The 24,095-nt window shown below is 39.1% G+C and overlaps 2 protein-coding genes across 8 annotated transcripts in view; both read left to right on the top strand.

Moving 5' to 3' along the window:
- The window catches only part of LOC113091770 (phospholipid phosphatase-related protein type 5-like), a 45,130-nt gene extending 42,111 nt beyond the window's left edge, over positions 1–3,019 (top strand). For 2 of the 7 annotated variants that reach the window (XM_026257406.1, XM_026257423.1), the window contains one exon: positions 1,414–3,018. In XM_026257406.1, the coding sequence (XP_026113191.1) occupies positions 1,414–1,525 (112 nt within the window). In that variant the 3' untranslated portion in view covers positions 1,526–3,018. Of the gene's footprint in view, positions 1–1,413 lie in introns of all 7 variants that reach the window. The other 5 variants (XM_026257417.1, XM_026257431.1, XM_026257436.1 and 2 more) reach the window with 4 other exon arrangements.
- Positions 3,020–5,368: 2,349 nt separating this feature from the next.
- LOC113091733 (myosin-9) lies at positions 5,369–23,911 on the top strand. Its single transcript, XM_026257357.1, has 41 exons — positions 5,369–5,576; positions 9,868–10,199; positions 10,430–10,586; positions 10,687–10,714; positions 10,822–10,915; positions 11,388–11,408; positions 11,812–11,904; positions 12,000–12,063; positions 12,188–12,286; positions 12,446–12,589; positions 12,812–12,907; positions 13,041–13,312; positions 13,420–13,593; positions 13,713–13,886; positions 14,058–14,172; positions 14,499–14,689; positions 14,784–14,905; positions 15,049–15,118; positions 15,214–15,374; positions 15,600–15,708; positions 15,789–15,920; positions 16,002–16,208; positions 16,319–16,456; positions 17,092–17,215; positions 17,425–17,596; positions 17,703–17,915; positions 18,129–18,273; positions 18,576–18,782; positions 18,891–18,995; positions 19,194–19,346; positions 19,457–19,705; positions 19,819–20,031; positions 20,481–20,693; positions 20,807–20,968; positions 21,137–21,265; positions 21,377–21,465; positions 21,594–21,717; positions 21,815–22,023; positions 22,198–22,306; positions 22,572–22,744; positions 22,879–23,911. The coding sequence occupies exons 2-41, from the start codon at positions 9,873–9,875 to the stop codon at positions 22,985–22,987; spliced, it is 5,886 nt and encodes a 1,961-aa protein (XP_026113142.1). The 5' UTR covers positions 5,369–5,576; positions 9,868–9,872; the 3' UTR covers positions 22,988–23,911.
- The last annotated feature ends 184 nt before the right edge of the window (positions 23,912–24,095 follow it).

Genomic DNA, 24,095 nt, shown 5'->3' with positions numbered 1-24,095 from the left:
ATGGAATTGATTTCCATGGTTATTTTTTGGCTTTGTGTACACAGTTTTAAGAATTGCTTTATTAAATGTGTTTTGTATTTTTTTCAAATCCTCTAGAGGGGGCAATTTGAATAGTCTCCCAGCTAGTCAAGTGAAATATTAATTTTCTACCCTTACTGCAGATTTGGTGCACTTTAATTTGAGCAAAAACAAAAAAAAAAACAAAGAATACTACAGATGGTAAAATGGTTCAACTGACTGAAAAGCAGGCTTAGCCGTCACATTAAATTTAGTACGCTGTTTATATTTTTAATTTGTCTGTATGAAAGTGGTCTGACATAACATGACAAAAGACAATAGAAATCATTGTAATCATGTGACACTGAATGTGTCGCGGCATTGAGTGAAATTAGATGAATGTAGGGACTTTGTGTCCTAAAAGGTTGAAAACCCCTGCTAAAGATAATAAAATTTTATCAACATCAACAAAAGCCATATTTATACTGCAGAAGTGGAACAGAAACTGCCTCTGACATGAGATTTATGTTTATTTGATTTTATGATGCTGCTCAAAGGTGGCATACATGCATTTACACGATTGCATTATTCAAATAGCCCACAAAAGAAATGTAAATTAAAAAAAATAAAAAATAAATACAGGAACTGTTACAGGGCACTGTCTGTTACAAATGTGTATTGAAGTTAATTAATAGAGTCGGTTTACTTAAAAAAAAATTACATATAAAATTAATTAAACAAATTCATGTTGGAGAAACAGCACACCATTCTGGCTACACAAAATAAGCAAGCTAAGAAGAGTTTATGACAGTTTTTTTCTTTTTACACATTCAAAAATCAAGACTTAACACTTGTTATTTTATTAACACAGCAGTTAATCACACTGGGAATAAATGAAAGCAAGTGAAGACGTTCCCCATTACTAAATCAGTCCACGACTAAAGTCTAGTATGAGTTATACACTCTCGTAATCATCGCTGAAGCTGTCTACACTTCAAAATAAATCTCTTAATTACATTTGTATCTGCACTTTGAAGTTTATGATGAGAAAATTCAGCTTTTCATCAGTGACCAATCTAAAAGCTTCTGATTGGCCATTTCATCCTTTAAGCTCACAGGGCTCAGTGCGGCAAAAAAAAAACCTTAAAAAATAAACAGATGCCACTTTAGCAGATTTAAATGTAATGAATTCCATCAACACTTTTCCTCCATTTTTCATTTCACTTTAATTGCAACAGCTGTAGGCCTAATTGTTTTAGGTCAGTGTATGGCTGAATTTGGAAGCATTTATGTTCATTTTAGTGGGATTTTTTTTATTTTCTGACCCTGATTGCATCTCTCTGTAGTGAAATGTCACCTTGACCCTGTTCTCTCCCTTCTGCGCTCTTTCAGAAATGCTTTGTTTTCTATCCTCAGCAGGTTCCAGGGGTTTTGTACACAGGCATCACATGACCATCAGCCATACCTGGCCCCCGCCCCTCCCGATGTCCTCATCCACTCACGTCGCTCCATCTCCAGCGCAGTCTAGACATGCCTTCAGAATATTCTACCTGCGCTCGCCCTAGACCCTCTCTCACAAGAGCATACTCCACTCAGGTCTAGGGCCTCCCCGCGCTCACCTCTACTGCCCCCTGCTGGCTGACAGAGACAATGACAGCAATAGCCACTCATTTGAATCGGGATTATTTTGAAATGACAGCCCCATGTTCGTCGGAATCCTCATAGTATCTGTCTTTTATCTTTTGGGTGGGTGTTTTGTATTATTTTTACTAAAGGAAAGTGTTTCACCTGATAATAATCTTCCATCTCTGTATATTTGCCGTGTATTTGCATTATTAATGCCAGATATTCTGTGTACATTCTAAAAAGATTTTTTCATCTAACAGCCATACAGAAACTGAATATCAACTGTGAAATTTAAGATTTGAATTAACATCTACTGACATTTAGGAGTTAAAAGAAGAAAATCGATTCTATTTTTGGAAATATAGATTGGTAGGATGTAGCAAACTACTAGTAAGCATATTTGAAAGATAATAAATAGATTGTTAGCACTATTTTTATGGCTAAGTATTTAAGATAAGTATCCATGGAGCAAATTATTGCATTATTCAGAAATAGGGTTATAGAGAATCAATAGCTGTACAGAGACAGTTTTTAAAATATTTAATAAGTTTTCAGGATGTGAAGGAGATGAATATGTACAGGATGTAGCAAATGTTTTATATCTTACATTGTATAAAATGGGAATGTTTTCCCTTGGAATTTTCCTGCTAGAATTATTGACAGTTTAAGTCAGTTTAGTGATATAATCCAGAACCAAAAATCCAGACACTAAGAAATCACCTCAGGTTTCATCCTAAGGTTGATGGGATACATCTACCAACTGTCCGTGTCTCACAAAAGATTATACCATTTTTTTTTGTAAATAACTCTTTTTCTTCTCTTCTTCTTTTTTTTTTTTTTTTTTTTTTTTGCATTTTACATAGAAATTACTGTTTTCATTAAAACACTTCATTCTGTAGAATTTACTGTAGAACGTGTACAAGAGACTTGGGTGAAATAATCATTTGTGAACTTTTTTTTTTTAAGATTGTGAAACTGAAAATATCCTGTAAAGCTTGTTGTCAGACATTTTGTCTATTGATGTTATTGGCTATTTTGTAAGCCAACATTTTTCTACATAGTTCATCCACTGAAGGAAGTGAGATAAAGCCTCTGTATGTAACATGGTGCTTGAATGTGACTGTTCAGGTATAGCCCTCCTATCAACATTTAATTAAAAGGAAATGGTCTGAATTTTGTTTTATAATTATTGCAGATCGCCCTCTGGTGGTGCTTGATGAAACTTGATACTATCTAAATACACAGGCTTCACAGAAGTTCCTAAGGGCTCTGGACCTGAAATGTGATTGTGCATAAAGATTTTATAAATGTGAAACTTTATTAAGTTATATATAACTTTATTATTACTGTATACAATACCCATTAAAAAGCATGTCATCTTAACATGTTTTTTTGTGTTTTAGAAAGAAGTCTCTTATGTATTCTAATGCTGTTTATTTAATTAATTCAAAATGAAGCAAAATAATAATAATATAATGAAATATTATTACAGTTTAAAATAACTGTTTTCTATTTAAATGCATTTTAAAATGTAATTTATTCCTCTCATGGTAAAGCTGAAATGTTCGCATCATTACTCCAGTCTTTAGCTTCACACAGTCCTTCAGAAATCATTATAATGCTAATTTAAACTCATTAACACTGTTGAAAAAGTTGTGCTGCTTAATATTTGTGACCCTGGACCACAAAACCAGTATTAAGCCGCTGTGGTATATTTGTACCAATTGCCAAAAAAGTATTGTATAGGTCAAAATTATAGATTTTTATTTTATGCCAAAAATCATTATGATATTAAGTAAAGATCATGTTAGATCATAAAGATATTTTGTAAATTTCCTACCCTAAATATATCAAAACTTAATTTTTGTTTAGTGATATGCATTGCTAAGAATTCATTTGCACAACTTTAAATGTGACTTTTTTTCAGTATTTAGATTTTTTACACCCTCAGATTCCAGATTTTCATATATCTGTAAACCATACATCAATGGAAAGCTTATTTATACAGCTTTCGGGTGATGTACAAATCTCAATTTTCTCAGTTCTGTTGTGTATAAATGACAGTAAACTGCATCAGAATGAGAAGAAGACAATGGTATTGTCAGCGAGCCACCTTTTTCATTTCATTATCTATCAAGTAACGCACCCTACGCATGTTTGGCATTCATACTATGGATAAGATTACAGATACCAGTGTATTTGAAGCAGAACTCAGTCAAACAATGTGCAAACACCAGCAGGTTTAAGAAAGCTCATTTACTGTCTGCTTATCTGGTGTGTGGTCATGTAGCGACAAGCCTTCTCTTGAAAATTATCTCTTCGTCTTTCATGCCACTGAGTATTTCAGATGAAGATGAGGAAGAAGGAAGATGGGCCAGTGGGGTTATGGGTAATCCAAAACCACCGCTTCTTAATCTACAGCCCATCCTTTCACTGTGTGCTTGCTTCCTTCCTTATAAGGAAGAATCAACCCACCTGAGGCCAGGTAGACATATACTTGTCAGTGTCCTTTATACAAGTTGTCTTGCTGTGAGCCTCCGTTTTGTTAATAATTTTCCGTAAAATAACATTTTGTATAAACAAGTCAATTTCACATTGGATTACGTAGATCTGTCTGACCCTCTTTATGGCCTTTCTTGAACTTTGACTTTTTGATTTTTCTGTAGAGGAGATCTGTTTACTTTGTTGCCAATAACAGCAACATCATTTACGATAATGAATTCACATATCTCAACTGACACAGACAGAAAAATGCAATATCTATAAATGCCATGACCAGCTTATCCTAGTTATCGCCTGACTAGTGTTTATAGTTTTATGATATCCTGTGAGTGACTCATAGCAGTATACCTTCACTTTAGTCTCCTGCTCTCTCTGGTCTTAGTTTACCTCCACAGTATGACTTTTTAAATGTACTAGGGAATATCAGTGCAGGAATGCGAGTAACGTTACAGGCAAAGCTCTGCATTCCTTCACCCTCCACCAGCATTTAGGCTAACAGTCCATACACTCTCTCTTTACTACATGGGATATTATGATTGTTGTGTGTCTGTGCAATGATATAAGTGATTTAAATAATAAAACGTGTCAGTTGTATGATGTTTTCGTTGCAATCCTAGCACAATGCTAAGTGGAACTTCAGTATAGAAAGTCAGAGGTTTGCGATGTAAAATTGTTGAAAACAGCAATCAAACTCAGCATTATATTCTGAATCCCATATTTTCGATATTTATCGTTTTTCTTCTTGTATATTTAAATATTGTGTGCCTATTTAATATCCAAATCTGCTTAAAATTTACTAAATTCTAAGTCCTCTTTTTGTCTATATAAAACACAAATATATTACATTTAATTTAAATGTTATATCAGAGGTTTGCAGTGTATTTCAGCCTAATCCAGTGGTAGGCAAGTTCGGTAGAGAGCTGCAGCTCCAACCCTGAAAACCCCCTCAACCTGCCGAGAAGCTACTGGGCACCTGCCTGTAGCCTAAGTAACCTTGAAGACATTCTGATGAGCTTGTTCAGGTGTGTTTGATTAGGGCTCAAGCTGAACTCTGCAGGACTGCGACTCCCTTGGACCGAACTTGCTACCCTTGGCCTAGCCTAACGTAGGATCACGGTTTTTTAGATCACAATTATAGCCGTGCTGAAGAAATGACCAATCAATGAAAGCACATCTTTTGATTGACACGTCCAAAGAAGCGCTCAATCATATAAGTAGGCGGGACATTAGGGTTGTCGACGTTGTGTAGATACGCCCACACAGCTGATTTAAGAGTCAGAGGGAGTTTGTTGAGAGAAGTGAGAGGAAACTAGAGCGCACAACGCCGATGAGTAAACACGAAAGTGCAACGAACTCCAGAGATTTTTGTCACACCCGTGTCATTCTCCATAAAAACAGGAGATTTGGGGGAAAGCAGGTCTTCTCAATAAACGGCGCCTGAGAGAAAACAGGTGAGTCAACTTTTAATATTCGGTGACATTTCAGTTCTTCTCCTCTGAACGCGCACCTGTATCTGTTCTGCACAATCAGCCAGTGCACGCGCGTGGAACTATGCTGCCAATAAAATTATATCGTGACAGGGAAAAGGAAGTGATAACTAGTCATAATTTAGGGAGTAGAGGACACGCATTCAGATCAGACTCTGAACAAGATGCCTAAACTCATGACACAATGCTAGTAACAAAGTTGCGTGAATGTCTTTGTGAAGTCTTTTGCATTAGATTATTTTCAATTTGCCCTGCATAAAATTATCACTGTAAGTACTGGCGTCTCCTGTGTTTGTGTTGTTGAATTAATCTCAGAGCTGTTGGCATTTGAACTAGAAGCAAGGATTGAACATAAGCCAAGAAGATCAGTGGGATGAGAGAACAACCTGATGAAAGGATAAAATGAAGCATGGCACTGCAGGTGACTACTGTGATGGCAGGACAGAAATTTGTATAATAATATGAAGGATCTTTTACCAAGTCTTGTGTGTGGTCCCGATGCCCAGATATAACCAGGTTTGAATTTCTACACTAAAATTCAGACTGAAGTATTACAAGCACAATTAAAAGGGTCATATGATGTTGCTAAAAAGAACACCTTTAAGGTTAAAAAAACACCTTGTTTTCCACACTGCACATTTATTGTTTCTCCTCTATGCCCAGCCTCTCTGAAACCCCTTGCTTTTTACAAGGCTCTTTGTCTGAAAAGTGAGGTGTGCGCTGATTGGCCAGCTATCCCAGTGCATTGTGATTGGCTGAATACCTCAAGCATATGATGAAAATGTTATGCCCTTCACCATACTGTGATGCCGTCTCCTGGCGCAAAGAGACAAAACCAATAAAACCTATTACAAATGAAGCATTTGTCACATCCAGTGGGGACATAATTACTGATTATAATGACTTGCACTGTCTTTTTACACATTGCGTTGCATTGTGCTGCGTAAACAAAACAATGTCTGAATTTGTAATCAGAGAAATGACAAACAATAAGTGTTACTCTACACTGCTTAAAACTCATGTTTGACTCCTCAGTGGCAAATTCTTTAAATATAAAAAAAACTCACCGTCTGTGAGTCAGAACAGCCGACAGTTTAGGAAACCGTTCACGATAAAATGCATTACACACATCTAAATATTTGGGTCAAATTGTTCTGGAACAGTGTTGTAAAGACAACTTAACCACTGATTTCTAGTCGTGTCCTCTTTTGGAAAGCCAAACAAAGTAGTTTCGTTTCACAACGAAACACAGCGTCACACATGGCCAGGTTGAGTGAGCAGAGGACCGCTTGAGAACAGCGCAGCCGGCGAATTTGACAGAGGAGCTTGTGGCAACCACATGTGATGACCCTGGGATGGATCATGCTTCATCCATGGTGAAAGCTGCTCCGGCGATCCACAGCACGGAGTTGATGTATTTCCTCAGCAACCAGCATAGAACAGCTGTAGGCATGACGGAGCGAATATAGTCCTCTTTTGGAACGCCAAACAAAGTAGTTACGCTTTCACAGTGAGAAACACCACATCTCCACAACACTGTGGTGTTGCAACAACAATACTACAGCCAGAATAAGTTAAGCCTTCTTTCTTTGCATGAACATCTGGGTGGCGTTATGCAAATCTTCCTACATCTTGATGTAGACATGTGGGGGCGTGTTAGAACGAGCCATTTTAGGGGGGTGTGGTTGACTTTTATAAAGAATATCTCATTGGATTTGAGACTTTAGTCTTTGCAACTGTACAGATCTTTATGCACCAAGAGCTTATAACACGCCAAAGAGAAAGGATTTTTTAATTGCGTCATATGACCCCTTCTAATGCAAATTGAGTCCATTTCCTGTTCTTTTATTTATATATATATATATATATATATATATATAAGTTTTAAATTCAGACCGCAAGCCCTAACACGTTGCCTTCTAAGGTCTTGCATTAAAGCTTCAAGCTAAGTGAGGATATCAACAATTTCAAGAAACCTTTTCACGTTTTGTTCTGTCATGGGTGGTTGTTTTGTTCCTCATTGCTAAACCATGATTGTCCAACTCTTTTTGTCACTTACATGTACTATAACGAACTCCTTAGTTTGTTCCTTTTATTTTTGTTCTTGTATAATCGGATGAAACCCAACAGAGGTGCATGTCATGTGCACGGGCACATGCTGTCATTCTGCATTTAATCATAGTGACTGTATTTAAGCTGTTAATGAATTTGCAGACCGAGATGACACCCTGTTAATCTCCTTATCCTTCTAACACTCACTCCATCTCAACAGTACACTAAAGCTGTGATGTTGTCCTCTCTTTTCCCTTTCGAGATGCCTCTCTGATGCTCCGAGTGCCAATTAATGGTATCACTGCACATCACTTAGCATCTTTTCCCCACTTTGGCTTGCTTTCTGTCAGGTTCGATTGATTGGCAGATTTAAATGTTTAGAGGGTGCTGGCAGTAAATATATTCAATGTTTGAATAGGCAGAGAACTTTGAATCCCAGAAACCCTTCTTTTCCTTGCCCCTGAGGAATTGATCTATGTAGGACACTGCCATATGACTGACCATTTAATTTTTTTTTTTTTTTTGAGTCCTATTCCTTGTTCTACTTACTTAAATTTAAATTGTATTATTTATTCAGGAATATTACAAATGGCACTTGTTGTGATTTGCAACAAACACTTTTATAATTGTCAATATTAGAGGTTTTTTTTTTGTTTTTTTTAAGAACTTTTAGTGGTAACTGGCTGCAAATTTTGCAGTAATATGCATTACTGGTAATATATATATTACAAGTATATTTTAACTGCATCCTCAGAGTTAGAGAAAAATATACTCCCCAAAAGTCTGTTGAGATACTGAAATGCTGTATTCATGTGACGTTATTAACCATGTACTATAGACACCCCAAAATGGCAGACACTGACCATTTTGAGTGGTATTGAACTGACTCCCAGTAAATTTGTGCAGTTAGGCTTGACTGCATCTAGATCTTTTACAGCCTTTTGCTTCTAAATTGATCCTTAAGTAACATTGCTCTGATATTCATATTATGCATATTAGAATTTATCCATTTAGACTTTGACAGCATGGGCTATATTTCTTTAAAGAGAAACCTTGCATAATTTATCAGACTTCTGATGTTTCTTTCAGTATTTGCCCATTTCATATTTTCTAAGTGGTCTCTTGTGATACAGTGATTAAACATTTCTGATAATGCATAGTGCCGTTTAAGCCATATTAGGTTACATAATTGCACTTTTTACAGAAATAAAGGAGTTCTCCTGAATTTCAGAGTTCTGGTGCCTTCTGCAGGGTGGGGCAGGTAATGAAATGGTCTTTGCCCAAACTTGTTTAGGAATTACTCCTTCAGAGCCGTAATAGGAGCTTGTGTATGTTTGCATCAGCAAGATAGACCCTCACTAAAAGTGCCTTTAAGTCAGTTTTATTGCACATTAGCATTTTGGAGTGCTGCTGTGTGTTACTGCTATTTGTCTAAGTAACATTGATTTTTGCCATGAAAATAGCCATAGATGCTTGTATGGCAATGCAAACGAATGAATCCACTAGCTGTGTAATCCTGGCACCATAAATGTGATGGTAACATGGAAACAGGGGGTCTCATTTACACATAATTTTATTGCAACTGTTCTGAACGGTGCACATATATAATTTTTCAGAATTCACAAGATACTAACATAAGATAGCGTTGTACTATTAAATTTTAAAAATGATAAATGAATTATAAAAGTATAAAAGTTTTGGGAATCTTTAATTTGTAAATTTTGTAATTGGTAATTTTTTTATTTGTTCAAAATGGTCCCAAACGAGTCAGTCTTTGTTTCTAGCCACAAAAAGTACATTATCAAGTACTTTTATTTGAAAATACTGTATGAATTTAAAACTTATTGTTGGGGTTCTAATTTGGGTGTTGGGAATTTATGGAATTTCTATAATTATTAGTTAAAGAAATTTGACTCCGTATGGAATAAATGGTAAGGGAAAGGGAAGGAATAAAATTGGGGAAGCAAAAGAGTTGATAGCACAGTATCAGTCCAGAAGCCTGCGCAGGTTTGGTTGACATGTTTCCTGGTCTGACACATACTGGTGTCAGATGCTTGAACATCTAGATGTCGTAAAGCTAGTTTTAATTCTCCAATCCTCTTCCCTGAACATTTGTCATCTTATTTGGTTTATCCTGTGTAACTTTTTAATATTTTAAAACCACAGAAAATCTTAATACTTTCACTTTTTCCCCTGCATGTAGCCAAAATGTCAGATGCAGAGAAGTTCCTTTATGCCGACCGCAATACCATCAATGACCCTTTGGCCCAGGCGGACTGGGCCTCCAAGAAGCTGGTGTGGGTTCCCTCAGAGAAGCTTGGCTTTGAGGCTGGCTCCGTCAAAGAGGAGTCTGGAGATGAGTGTCTTGTGGAGCTGATGGACTCTGGCAAGAAGATCAAGGTGAACAAAGATGACATCCAGAAGATGAACCCACCCAAGTTCAGCAAGGTGGAAGATATGGCGGAGCTCACCTGCCTGAATGAAGCCTCTGTTCTGCACAACCTGAGGGAGAGGTACTTCTCGGGGCTCATCTATGTAAGTCTGTCTGAACTGCACGTTTGTGATGTTCAAGCTGTGATATTGTGCATTTACTGGCAGGTTAACAAATGAACATGCTGACTATGCAGAGAACTTGTGGATAATGCATAACTGTTTCATTACTCCCAGAGAATCATTTAATGTTGGGTTATTTGTGACTTGTTATCTGGAAGTCAATCTGCTTCAAGCACTTTATGAAGAATGTCATGTGTAAATCATTGTTTCAGACATACTCTGGGCTCTTCTGTGTGGTTATAAACCCATATAAGCATTTGCCTATCTACACGGAAGAGATCGTTGAGATGTACAAGGGCAAAAAGAGGCATGAGATGCCCCCTCATATCTATGCCATCACAGACACAGCCTACAGGAGCATGATGCAGGGTGAGAATGCTAACTGCACAACTGATACCTTTTATTCATGCCAAAATGGCACCCCTGGTTATGCAATATGCTGTTAATTCTTTTTTCTTGATCTTTTTAGATCGTGAGGATCAGTCCATACTGTGCACGTAAGCTTGACTTGGAACTTCTAAAATACTGGTACCAAAATAAAATATCAAAATAACCAGCATGGTGTTCTCTAAAAAAAACATATTCTTTATTAATATTTCCCCAGGGGTGAATCTGGTGCTGGAAAAACAGAAAACACCAAAAAAGTTATTCAGTACCTTGCATTTGTAGCGTCATCCTTCAAAACAAAGAAAGATCAAGTGAGTATAAACCCCCTTCTTTCTCACTATGTTCACTACAGGGAAGCCAGTCATTCACGAGCAAATGTTCATTTGCGTGCACAGCTGACAGATGAGTGCTGATTGTCATGACGGAGCTGATTATAAATAACCACATCCATTTTTAACATCAGCTATTGTCTCCAGCCCCCTTCATGACAAATGTCTTGTTGATACTAGTTTTATCTCTTCCTGTTTTTCATCCTCCATTTTTCCTGTCAAAACTCTTTCTCCGTTTTTCTTTATGGATTTGAAACTGGTTTCATTCGCTCTCCCTCGACCAGGAAGTAAAAATTTCTTGAACATTTCTATATCAGACCTAGACCTGTTCCCACTGGATTTCTAATGACTTTGTGAATACCTGCATATTTGTTCATGGTTGATAATACACTAAACCCTTAAAAAAAAAAAAGTTGTGCCCATATTGAGACTTTCTCTCTTTTTCATCCTCCAGAGCAGTGTCACCCTGTCACATGTGAGTTATACGCCTTCCCCATTCCTCTCTGTCTAACCATCACATCCAACCCCTCTTTTCTGGTCATTTGATCACTGTTGTCTACAGGCTTGATTTATGTTGCAAAGTCTCTTAACGGTTTCAGCGAATGCATATTCTAACACTGGTGTGGAGCAAAGTTTAATGCAAGAATGGTTTTTAAGCATTATAAATGTAATGGAAGAATGTGCTCAACTGCAAAAATGGGCATCAGGTTTCAGCCTCAAGCAAAACTTTCATTTGCAAATAAATGATCTGGGTCTACGGAGTATTGATGGTTTGGGAACTTTGTTTCGGGATATGTAGTCACTAATCACTAATAGTTCCTGTTGTTGTAACTCTTAATGTTCTCTTAATTCCATCTAATCAATTATTTGTCTGTCAGGGGGAGTTGGAGAAACAGTTGCTCCAGGCTAACCCAATTCTGGAGGCCTTTGGCAATGCCAAGACTGTGAAAAACGATAATTCTTCTCGATTCGTAAGTTTGCACAGACAAAAATCCACTTGACTTCTCTTAGAAGGTCCCAAGGTCATAAATGTCGACATGAATCAATATAAGCTATTAATTCCCAGGGAAAGTTTATCAGGATAAACTTTGATGTCAACGGTTACATCGTTGGAGCCAATATTGAGACCTGTATCCTTTGATTGAAACATTTAGGAAACTATAAAATATTAACAGGCTAACAATTTCTATTTTAATGTTCTCATGCAGAATGTATTCATCTTATTCTGTTAATCCCCTAACAAGCATTTTTCAGATCTGTTAGAGAAGTCTCGTGCAATCAGACAGGCCAAAGATGAACGGGCCTTCCATGTTTTTTATTACTTGTTGACAGGAGCAGGAGACAAATTGCGTGGTGAGAACAATCTTGTGCCATTAACAAACTTAACCCTTACTGGGTTTTGTGAATATACACCGTTTACTTAACTTTAACACTGAATACCCATGAGACAGTGCAATATACTCTAGGACTAATCTCTGTGTAAAGTTTTAAAGTTTATTCTCCACTCTACAGCTGAGCTGTGCCTAGAGGACTACAAGAAGTACCGCTTCCTGTCAAATGGAAATGTTACAATCCCCGGACAACAGGATAAAGAATTGTTTGCTGAAACCATAGATGCCTTCAGGATTATGGGCATCCCTGAGGAGGAGCAGACAGGTATGGAGACCCAAACAAGACATTCATTCATCTGTATTTCGTAATCGCCTAAAGGTGTGGCATCTTTCCTGAATCAGGCCATCATGAGAAACTGTCAAGCTTTCCTGTGTTGAACTATACTTTGTAGTTATCCTTATACGGAATGAACTTAAAGTTTGTGGTTTTGGTTGAGGTGGCGCGTTAGTCTGAGGAAATGTAATGAGTTCTGTTATTATGTCCCAGGTCTTTTGAAGGTAGTATCTGCTGTACTGCAGTTGGGAAACATGAGTTTTAAAAAGGAACGCAACACTGACCAAGCCTCCATGCCCGATAACACAGGTTTCTCTTTCTTTTTTAACATGCACTACAAATTAATCCCAGCTTGGTTTATTCTTGTTATACTTGATGTTTATTCTAGAGTGAAATCAGTCATCTTTTCAGATTTTTAAGTACCCATTTTCTCATTTATCAGCTGCCCAGAAGGTGAGCCATCTCTTGGGCATGAATGTGACTGATTTCACACGTGCCATTCTCACGCCACGCATCAAAGTGGGTCGTGATTGCGTTCAGAAGGCTCAGACTCAAGAGCAGGCTGAGTTTGCAGTGGAGGCTTTGGCCAAAGCCACATATGAGAGACTATTTCGCTGGCTGGTTATGCGCATCAACAAGGCTTTAGATAAGACCAAGCGCCAGGGAGCTTCTTTCATTGGAATCCTGGATATCGCTGGATTTGAAATCTTTGAGGTGTGAAAGGGTTGTGGGAAAAATGAGAATTTCCTAGATGTTTTATTTTTGAGTGCCTCCATTCTAGCATAACAGTTTTGATTTTCAAATTCTGTCTCTCTCTGTAGCTGAACTCTTTTGAGCAGCTCTGCATCAACTACACAAATGAGAAGCTTCAGCAGCTGTTCAACCACACCATGTTCGTCCTTGAGCAGGAAGAGTACCAGCGTGAAGGCATCGAATGGAGCTTCATCGACTTCGGTCTCGACCTGCAGCCCTGCATCGAACTCATTGAGAAGACTGTAGGTTTATTCTTTCCTCTTCAAACTCCCCAGCTTCTTTTTGCTTGTCTCAAATCCTCCTTAATTCCATGATTTTTTTTTTTTTTGGCTTCATTTTCCCCTCCACCCATCCCCCTCAGACTGGTCCTCCAGGAATCCTGGCTCTGTTGGATGAGGAGTGCTGGTTCCCGAAAGCCACAGACAAATCCTTTGTGGAGAAAGTTGTTCAGGAATTGGGCAACAACTCCAAATTCCAGAAACCCAAGAAGCTCAAAGATGATGCTGACTTCTGTATCATTCACTATGCTGGCAAAGTAAGAGCCATTATGGGTCTTAAACATTATTTGAACAAGATTAGTTTCTCATGTTTGTAAAGTAATTGATACTCTGGATGTCTGTATCATGATGTCATACTGGATAAGCAATGTCTGTGGAAACTGATGAGGTGGGCAAGTGAACGCATGTGTCTGTCTGGTCTGCTACAGGTTGATTACAAGGCAAATGAATGGCTAATGAAAAACATGGACCCTCTTAATGACAATGTGGCTACTCTACTCAACCAATCATCTGACAAGTTTGTGTCAGAGCTCTGGAAGGATGGTATGACACTTTGAGTAGATGATTATCCAGTAGATTTATTTGATGGCATTTTGAGCTTTATTATTATTAATAATACATTTGAGAATTACTCTCACTAATATAAACGAGATTTGACGACAATCCACCTGCTGCATTGAGCTCTTGTTTGTCAGGCTTTTAGGTCGTCATAGAGAAAAGTGAGTCTGATTCTGCCAGTGTGTAATCTGCAGGTGGTCTGCTACTATTCACCCTGGACACTAAATGACTCCACAGATAAATGTGAAAAGTGGTCTCAACTCTTTTGTTAGTTTCCGGCATAATGTTTTGTTTTTCATTGTTTTCATCAGTGGACAGAATTGTGGGATTGGACAAAGTGGCGGGAATGGCTGAATCCTTGCATGGAGCCGTTAAGACTCGCAAGGGAATGTTCCGTACAGTAGGACAGCTGTACAAAGAGCAGCTGGCAAATCTGATGACCACTCTCAGAAACACCAACCCTAACTTTGTCCGATGCATCATCCCCAATCATGAGAAGAAGGTGTGAAGAGACTCTTCAACATGTTTGTGCAGCCTGATAGCTCATGTGCCTTTTGAGGCCTCTAACAGTTTACGTCACTGCTTTTCTCCTCTAGGCTGGTAAATTGGCACACAATCTGGTTCTAGATCAGCTACGGTGTAATGGAGTTCTGGAAGGAATTCGGATCTGTAGACAAGGGTTTCCCAACCGCATTGTCTTCCAGGAGTTCAGACAAAGGTATTTGGATTTTCCAGAATCAGTATTCCGCCTGCTTGTACACTATGAATAATGCATATATAGTTGTTTTTGTTTGATTAGGTATCTAGACTTTTTAAAATCATCTTTAGTCTCTAATTTATTCTCCCCTAATATAATTTCAGATATGAGATCCTCTCACCAAATGCCATCCCCAAGGGCTTTATGGATGGAAAGCAGGCCTGTGTCCTCATGGTAAGAGTCAATGCACACATGACAATTGATATGTTTAGTTAAAAATGTTAACTTGTTGTCAGTCACATGTATAATGTTTTTTCTCTCTCACTCAGATCAAAGCCCTAGAGCTGGATTCTAACTTGTTCCGTATAGGTCAGAGTAAAGTGTTCTTCAGGGCTGGAGTTCTTGCCCACCTGGAAGAGGAGAGAGATCTGAAGATAACGGATGTCATTATCACGTTCCAGGCCTGGTGTAGAGGCTATGTTGCTAGGAGGTAAAGATTTAAATTTGTACAAATTCAAGCTACAACAGAGATTGAAGTGCTAAAAATTACTTGAGCTGAATGTTTTTTTTTTAGGGATGCACCAATATTAGAATTCTGGCCGCTGCTGAGAACTATAAATTAAGTGTCTTGGAGAACTGGGGACTGAAGATGTTGGTCAAGTGTTAATTGAAAGGGACAGTTTGACAGTGATAAACTGGGGTTTGTTTTATACAGAGCCTTTGCCAAGAGGCAGCAGCAGCTAACGGCCATGAGGGTGATCCAAAGGAACTGTGCAGCCTACTTGAAACTCAGGAACTGGAATTGGTGGAGACTCTTCACCAAGGTACACATCCAGATTCATTCACCTGTATGTTTATTGGAGCAAGATATCTAGAAGAAATGTCTCCACTTCTTGGTTTTCAGGTGAAGCCTTTGCTGCAGGTGACCAGACAGGAAGAGGAAATGGTCGCTAAAGAAGAAGAGTTGGTTAAGATGAAGGAGAGACGGCAGCATGCTGAGGACCAGCTCAAAGAGTTTGAGGCCAAACAACAGCAGGTATATATGGGTGTGATGTGTTTCCCCTACAGTATTCTTTCTTGGGGGTCCATAACCTAATCCGATATTTCCTTGTGAAAGTTAAATGCAGAGAAGATGGCACTGCAGGAGCAGTTGCAGGCAGAGACAGAGCGGTGTCAAGAGGCTGAAGAGATGAGGGCACGTCTTGCTGTACGCCAGCAGGAATTGGAGGAGATCCTACAAGATCTGGAGTCCCGCTTGGAAGAAGAGGAGGAGAGAGTATCACATTTTCAGACGGAGAGGAAGAAGATGCAACAGAACATTTCTGTAAGCGAGGAAGTTTGATAAAATAGTGTGCATTTGGGAGATCGGTGCTTTAGAGTTTCAGATTGAGATTACTGTTCACTTGTTATTGAAAACCTAAAATCCTATCCCAGGATCTGGAACAACAACTGGATGAGGAGGAAGCTGCCAGACAGAAGCTGCAGTTGGAGAAAGTCACCATGGATGCCAAGCTGAAGAAGATAGAGGAGGAAATTATGGTTCTTGATGACCAAAACGCCAAACTTAACAAGGTCTAGCAAATGTGTTACGCTTTTACATTAATCATTGTAGTTTCAATTCATTATTCAGTAATTGGGGTGGGAAATTTAACCTGGTCCTGATTCCACCATATGATACTGGCTCCTGAAAATTAATGCAATGTTACACATGCAAAAAATGCTTTAGTAGTATTTCACAACTAAAATGTTTCCCAAAAATGAATTTAACTAGACTTGAGATTTCACTTATAAAATTACATTTCATGACACAACAACAGTAATATTTTGAAAATGATCCAAATAAATGGTGGTTGAACTCAACCAATTCTGCGTTAACTCAACCAATCAGGATGTTTAGCGTTGAAGTCCCGCCCTCGAAAGTTCCAGAACTTTGAAAAAGTACAACCTTGCCAGCAGGGACTTTCTGAAGGCCGTTTTTTTTTTCTAAAAGTTCCGGGTTCCTGCGGTGGAAACGCACCAAGTACCAGGCCAAAGTCCCTAGTTCCTGGGTAAAGTTCCTGTGGTGGAAACGCGGCAATAGTGTATCTATATGTATGTCAGCCATTATGCCCACCCACCTGCAGGGACTGCATGAGGTGTCCATTTATCTGCTGCAAAACTATTTAATGTTTGTCCTGATAGTTGTGTGTTGGCATCTATGCTTACAGGAAAAAAAGCAGCTTGAGGAGAGAATTTCGGAGTTCACTACTAACCTGGCTGAAGAGGAAGAGAAATCCAAGAGTTTGCAGAAACTCAAAAACAAACATGAAGCCATGATTACAGACCTGGAGGGTAAGCATTTTCAGGACCTCGAAATGGTTTTAAAAACTTTTTCTCTCTAAAGTCAGTCCAGGAATGCTGATTGGGGAAAAAACTATCCATTTACAGCAACAAATAGTTGTTGCAGTGTTCTCTTTTGTCCATCTCCATTCAGCTTTACTTTTTTTTTTTTTTTTTTTTTTTTTTTTTTTTTTTGACATGTTACATGTCCACTCTTTTAGATCGTTTAAGGAAGGAAGAGAAGCAGAGGCAAGAGTTGGAGAAGAGTAGACGGAGGTTGGAGGGCGACTCTACGGAGCTGCATGATCAGATTGCAGAGCTTCAGGCTCAGATCTCAGAGCTCCGTGCTCAGCTGGCCAAGAAAGAGGAAGAGCTCCAGGCTGCACTAGCAAGGTTCTATTTCATCTGTCCATCATGTGCATATTTGTCGTTTAGGCCTAACACTTTCCATAACACTTAATTTCTTGATACATTTTTGAAACCCCACTACCTACTGTAGGATTGAGGAGGAAGCTGCACTTAAGAATGCTGCCCAGAAGAACATTCGTGAGTTGGAGGCCCAGCTCTCAGAGCTGCAGGAAGATCTGGAGCTGGAGAAAGCTGCTCGTGCTAAAGCTGAGAAACACCGCAGGGACCTGGGAGAAGAGCTAGAGGCTCTAAAGACAGAACTTGAGGACACACTGGACTCTACTGCAGCTCAACAGGAACTCAGGTTAGCCATGAAGAAAAAGTGTCTGGGCTAAGGAAGAACTGATTTGAGAAATATTTGCTTCATCAAACTGTACTTTTGTGTTTAACTTATGATTGGTAATTACATTTGGATTATCTGTGATGTAAATTGTGCAAGGGTAGCATGTGAATCTTATGGGAAAATGAAGGAACTACTGCGCAGTCCTATATATCAGTTTTTTCTTCCTTTCTGAAGGGCAAAGAGAGAGACTGAAGTGTCTCAGCTGAAGAAGACTCTGGAAGATGAGGCTCGTTCACATGAACAGATGCTTGTTGAAGTGCGACAGAAACACAACCAGGCCTTTGAGGAGATCAATGAACAGCTGGAGCAGGCCAAAAGGGTGAGACCACGTGCTTCTAAACTATAGAGGCTGTAAATGATGCCGCTTTGAAAATTTGGAATGTCAGGTTTTTTTTTTTTTTTTTTTTTTTTTTAAAGCTATTTTTAAGAAGGTGGAACTATAATTTAAAATGTAGCAATGTTTCACATTGTATGCATCTAGCACTTTCTAAAAGATGACAACTTCAAATCTGACCAGTCTATTTTAAGGTAGTGTTTCTCTGAGAAGTCTGGATTTTCTTTACATCCACAAAAGCAAACGGTGGAAAAATGTTGACTAACTTTCACTGTTGGATGCCTCAGGGTAAAGCATCTGTGGAAAAAGCTAAACAGGCTCTGGAGAGTGAACGCAATGAACTTCAGATCGAACTTAAGTCATTGTCACAAGGCAGAAATGAATCGGAGCAGCGCAGAAAGAAAGCAGAGTCACAGCTCCAGGAGCTACAGGTCAAACATGGAGAGAGTGAGAGACAGAAACAAGAACTGGCTGATAAAGTGTCGAAGATGCAGGTATTGAAACTAAAAGGATCTTGTAGAGATTTTGATACACTTGAATAATTGCAAGTTTTAGTGGAAATTTGTGCCTAGTTTGAAAATCATGATTTTGTCAATGTTTAGGTGGAGCTTGAAGCTATACAGGGCACCCTGAGCAAGGTGGAGAGCAAATCCATCAAAGCTGCAAAAGATTGTTCTACTGTTGAATCTCAACTTAAAGATGCACAGGTACAACTTGGTCAGGCACTATTGCGCACAATTCCCACACTTTTGTCACTGATGGTTGCTGAGTGACCATTGGTCACAAGTGTTATTAGTCCTGCTTGCCCTAACTTTAATGATGAACTTTCACAGATGTTTTGCTGATTTAAAAATAAAACCTGATTTGGTTTTTCAAAATTGTTTCTATATTTTCTCTGTGGATAGGTGTTATTGGAAGAGGAGACCAGGCAGAAGCTTGCGCTCTCCACTCGTATTCGGCAACTGGAGGATGAGCAGAACAACCTGAAAGAGATGCTGGAGGAGGAAGAGGAGAGCAAGAAAAATGTTGAAAAGCAGCTTCACACGGCTCAAGCTCAGGTGTGTGCACCCCTGAGTCTGTGGACATGTTCTTTTAGATGATTATGCTGATCAAGAAGCAGTCTGTGTTTGAAAGAACTGTTCTTATTGTTTCTGTTTTTGTTTCTCAGTTGGCAGACTTGAAGAAAAAGGTTGAGCTAGAGGCCCAGAGCCTGGAAAGCATGGAGGATGGGAAAAAGAAACTGCAGAGGGAGGTGGAAAGCATGATGCAGCAGTTGGAGGAGAGGAATGCCGGCTACGATAAACTGGAGAAGACCAAGACACGTCTGCAGCGGGAGCTAGATGATGTCCTAGTAGACCAGGCTCACCTGCGCCAAACCGTTCAGGAGCTGGAACGTAAACAGAAGAAGTTTGACCAGGTAGAATATTTTTTGCATATTTTGAATGCTACTTCTCTTGGTGTTTTTCTATAAAGTTTAAAAAAAAGTCATGTTCAGTCGCCTTAAGTGATAAAATGACTCAATCTGTGCAGATGCTGGCAGAGGAGAAGAACATCTCTCAGAAGTATGCAGAGGAGAGGGATCGAGCTGAGGCAGAGGCCCGTGAGAAAGAGACCAGAGCCCTGAATTTGACTCGAGAGTTGGAGGGCATTACTGACTTAAAGGATGAACTGGAGAGGGTCAACAAGCAGCTCAAAACCGAGATGGAGGACCTGATTTCATCCAAAGATGATGCTGGCAAGAGTGTATGTGAAACTTTACATGGATTACATGTATTTTAAGACAACAGCTCTGTTCCAAAACCTAATAAGCTGCCCACATTTGACCAATTATCCTTACAATGTGCTAAATGTTTTGGAACCGAGCTAATATTGTCTACATTGCCAAAACATCTATTAATTTCTAAAGATGTAATTCATTAAGGATTGTGTAAGTGAATTAGATCAATTGTGAAGTCTTATGCCCTACATTAATAGAACATGTAGAATCTCCGAAGGTCTTGCTCTTTGAGGTAAAGCAGAATGGTTTTGGCATGTGGTAAGATTTCATTAGGATCATTTGATTTAATAAATTTGACTGGTGGGCAAATGATTATCCAGTGTGCTTTTGGCAGTTATGGTGCAGTTTGGTAAAAGTGGTGGTTATGATTTATTACCTCTTATCGGAATTGTGCACAATCTTTCATTCTTCTAAGGTGCATGAACTTGAGCGGGCCAAGCGAGGAATGGAACAGCAGTTAGCAGAAATGAAGACTCAGCTGGAAGAGCTGGAGGATGAACTGCAGCTCACAGAAGATGCCAAATTGCGCTTGGAAGTCAACCTGCAGGCCATGAAAGCTCAGTTTGAGAGAGACCTGCAGAGCAGAGATGAGCAGGGTGAGGAGAAACGGAAGCAGCTAGTCAAACAGGTATGTCCTCGCCGGCCTGACTTCTCCAAAGCAATGTTAATCCATGAGATGCTGATGCATGTTGGGAAACTGGGAGATCATACAAAACTACTCATTATGCTTGAATATGTCAGGTGCGCGAGATGGAGATGGAGCTTGAGGATGAGAGGAAACAACGGTCTCAGGCTGTCTCTGTGCGCAAGAAGCTCGAGCTGGATCTGTCAGAGTTGGCTGCTCAGATTGACAATGCCAACAAGGCTCGAGATGAAGCCCTCAGACAGCTCAAGAAACTACAGGTATTCCCATACACATTCTACAGGAGCATGCATCACTGTTGTAGTGGTGGGAACAATTTTCTGGTTTCAAGAACCAGAAGTCAGATCTGTACTTTTGCATTTTGAATAAAATGACAATTAGAGCACATGCAATATGGTATCCATGTCATTTCCTCTCTTGGTTTGCAGGCCCAGATGAAAGATCAGATGAGAGAGCTTGAGGATCTGCGCCTGTCCAGAGATGAGGCTCTTAACCAGGCCAAAGAAAATGAGCGCAAGCTCAAGAGCATGGAGGCTGAGATCATGCAGCTGCATGAGGTTTGTCTTGTTTGATCAGCAACTAGGGTAAATTTGTTTGGTAGGTGAAAAGAATAGATATTTTTAAAATAATACAGATATGGTAAACGTTTTACATTTTTGTCTCTGTAGGATCTGGCTTCTGCTGATAGAGCAAAGAAACAAATCCAACAAGAGCGAGATGAGCTGCAGGATGAGATCAATAGCCAGAATGCTAAGAGGTGAGTAACCTGTTGTTATTGTGATGTATTGTTTGGTAGGGTATCCTGCATTACAGTCAGTCACCAAGTGTATTGGGTATCTTACTGGGTTCAGTGGTTTAAATCAGTGTATACTTTTTCTCCATCAGCTCGCTGAGCAGCGACGAGAGGAGGAGACTGGAGGCACGTATTGCTCAGCTTGAGGAGGAACTTGAGGAAGAACATCTCAATGTGGAACTGGTCAGTGATCGACTGAAGAAAGCTACACTGCAGGTAGAGTACAGAGAGCTTCATGAGATGACGACTGAGATTGGGAACACTTCAAACAGTGTTTGTGACTCTCTGTGGCTTTATTTTGGTTCAACGTCAGGCTGAGCAGGTTACAGTGGAGTTGACTGCAGAGCGTGGTAACAGTCAGCGTCTGGAGGGTTTGCGCTCTCAGCTGGACCGCCAGAACAAGGACCTAAAGCAGAAGCTTCAGGATTTGGAGGCAACTGTGAAGAGCAAGTACAAGTCGACCATCACTGCCCTGGAGGTCAAGATCCCACAGCTCGAAGAGCAGTTGGACGTTGAGATTAAGTAAGTGATGTTCGAGATGGTTTGTGTTATAAAAAGCATAATTACACCTCAAATCCCACAGTATCAGTTGTCCGCTTGTGTTGAAAGGTATTTATTATTAGTATGTTAACCTGATGCAGCTTTCCTCTGTGATTTACTTTCTCTTAAAACCAAACTTCATTTACTACCTGTCAGGGAGAGGCAGCAGTCAACAAAACAGGTGCGGCGTATGGAGAAGAAGCTCAAAGAGATCTTACTCCAGGTTGATGATGAGCGACGCAATGCTGAGCAATACAAAAATGAGGTAGGTGTTACACTCAATTTATAATACAGCAAGCATGTTCAAAATACTGCCAAGAACAAGTCTTAATTTGATCTTTTGTATATTCTCAATCAAAGGTGATTTCGTCCACTTGTACAAGTACAGCTAATTTAAATCCAAGCACTGTTTTGTTGTTGTGACCATAAAATAGCAACATTATTACGAGTTAAAGTTTTACTCTTAATGGTGGAAGTACGGTAATCAGTATTTTGAATTCCGTTCATGATGAAACCTTCCTCTTGGTCAGACTGAGAAGCTGAACACTCGTATGAAGCAGTTGAAGAGACAGCTAGAAGAAACTGAGGAGGAAGCGGCTCGAGCTAACGCTTCCCGCAGGAAGCTGCAGAGAGAACTTGAAGATGCCACAGAATCTGCTAGTCTTATGAACCGAGAGGTCAGCACCCTAAAGAACAAACTCAGGTGCGTGCTCTGCTGCTTTGTTATATCATCATTCCTACACAAACATTGCTTTTTAAAATGAGAAATGACTGACATGGACTGGAAAATTCAGTAAATTTGTACGCCACATTTAAGGTTATTTTTATCTTCTCTAGGCGTGGAGATTTCTCTGTAAATGTACGTCGTACAGCTGGACGTTCGGGTGTGGATAGCGATGAGGAGAACGATCTGAAGAGCGAGGGGTCAGAGACGACTCCTGAATAAATTTCAGCGTATCGAAGCAGAGCCAATGGGGGTTACAGATGAGGATCTATTATTTGCCACCAAGTTTGTCTGGTTTGAATGAAATGTGTATGCTTTGAAAAATGCAGCAAAAACCCCATTAAGCATACAGTTGCACTCAATGTTTTAAAGCAGATTTTGAGCCAAACAATTATACGAGCCAGGAGCATAACCTTGCGTCCAAGATAAACAAAAATAAGGGCAAAGAAAAATCTTCCATTTAGCCTCCTTTTTTTTTTTTTACCTGTTGATGACTGCTTTGCATTTGATTAAAATATTGGCTATTTATATTTTACATCAGAGACCAAGTATTTATCCATTTTCAAAGTAAATTAAGTGTTAGTGTCTTTTCCTTATGCGATAATAGTATGTAATCCAGGATTTGCAGGAGTGTTCCTTATCAGCCAAAGAGATTCTGATTTTGTTTCAAGAGCACTTCAGCACCAACTAAGCCTTCTTCTAATAGTTTCACTAGCACCCGTCCACATAATCTTCTCATGTTTTAGAATGAAGACTATGCCTTAATTGCATCAAATATTGTTAGTTTTTGAGAGGATTTGTATATCACATCTTATTTTTTTCTTTTTTTTGTTCCTTGATGTTTTGAAGATAACACTTTAAGTGGTGGGGTGTAAGTTTTCATTTGCTCTCAAATGTTTAATTTTCACTGTATTTGCTTACAAGACTTGTCACTTTAGTATTTGTCTGCATTACACATTATATTTTTCCTGCTGTATGTTTCGAACAATCCATTTGGAGACTATCATGAAAGGCCTATAGATTGTCAAACTTCAGTGCAGTGATAGTGGACTTGCCCTTATTTGGAGCAATTTAAAATATTTTCCACTAATTTGTCAAATACTGTTTCTTTGCATCTGATTAAAGCTTTGTCTTTTGTACCCTCAATTTTATCTCCAATTTCTTTTTCCAAAGCACAGCAGAAATTATAGACCATATTGATCTAGTGGTCTAATGGTTAAAGATATGTGCCAAGACTGCAGATTCAAACTCTATAAAGGCACATGATTTTATGATTGCTTGTTTAGCGGTCTCTGATAATTTTACTGTTCTTTATTTTAAATTAGCTTCG

Source organism: Carassius auratus, chromosome 6, assembly GCF_003368295.1.
Source record: "Carassius auratus strain Wakin chromosome 6, ASM336829v1, whole genome shotgun sequence".
In the NCBI taxonomy this organism is placed as follows: domain Eukaryota; kingdom Metazoa; phylum Chordata; class Actinopteri; order Cypriniformes; family Cyprinidae; genus Carassius; species Carassius auratus.
Note: the sequence above shows the minus strand (reverse complement) of the source record. Positions and strands in the feature narration are given on the sequence as shown.

Coding starts and splice junctions, on each gene's coding strand:
- LOC113091733 (XM_026257357.1), top strand. CDS start 9,873: ATGTCAGATGCAGAGAAGTTCCTTTATGCCGACCGCAATACCATCAAT. Junction 16,457..17,091: donor AAAACGCCAAACTTAACAAG/GTCTAGCAAATG, acceptor CTATGCTTACAG/GAAAAAAAGCAGCTTGAGGA. Junction 17,916..18,128: donor GCAGCTCAACAGGAACTCAG/GTTAGCCATGAA, acceptor TCCTTTCTGAAG/GGCAAAGAGAGAGACTGAAG.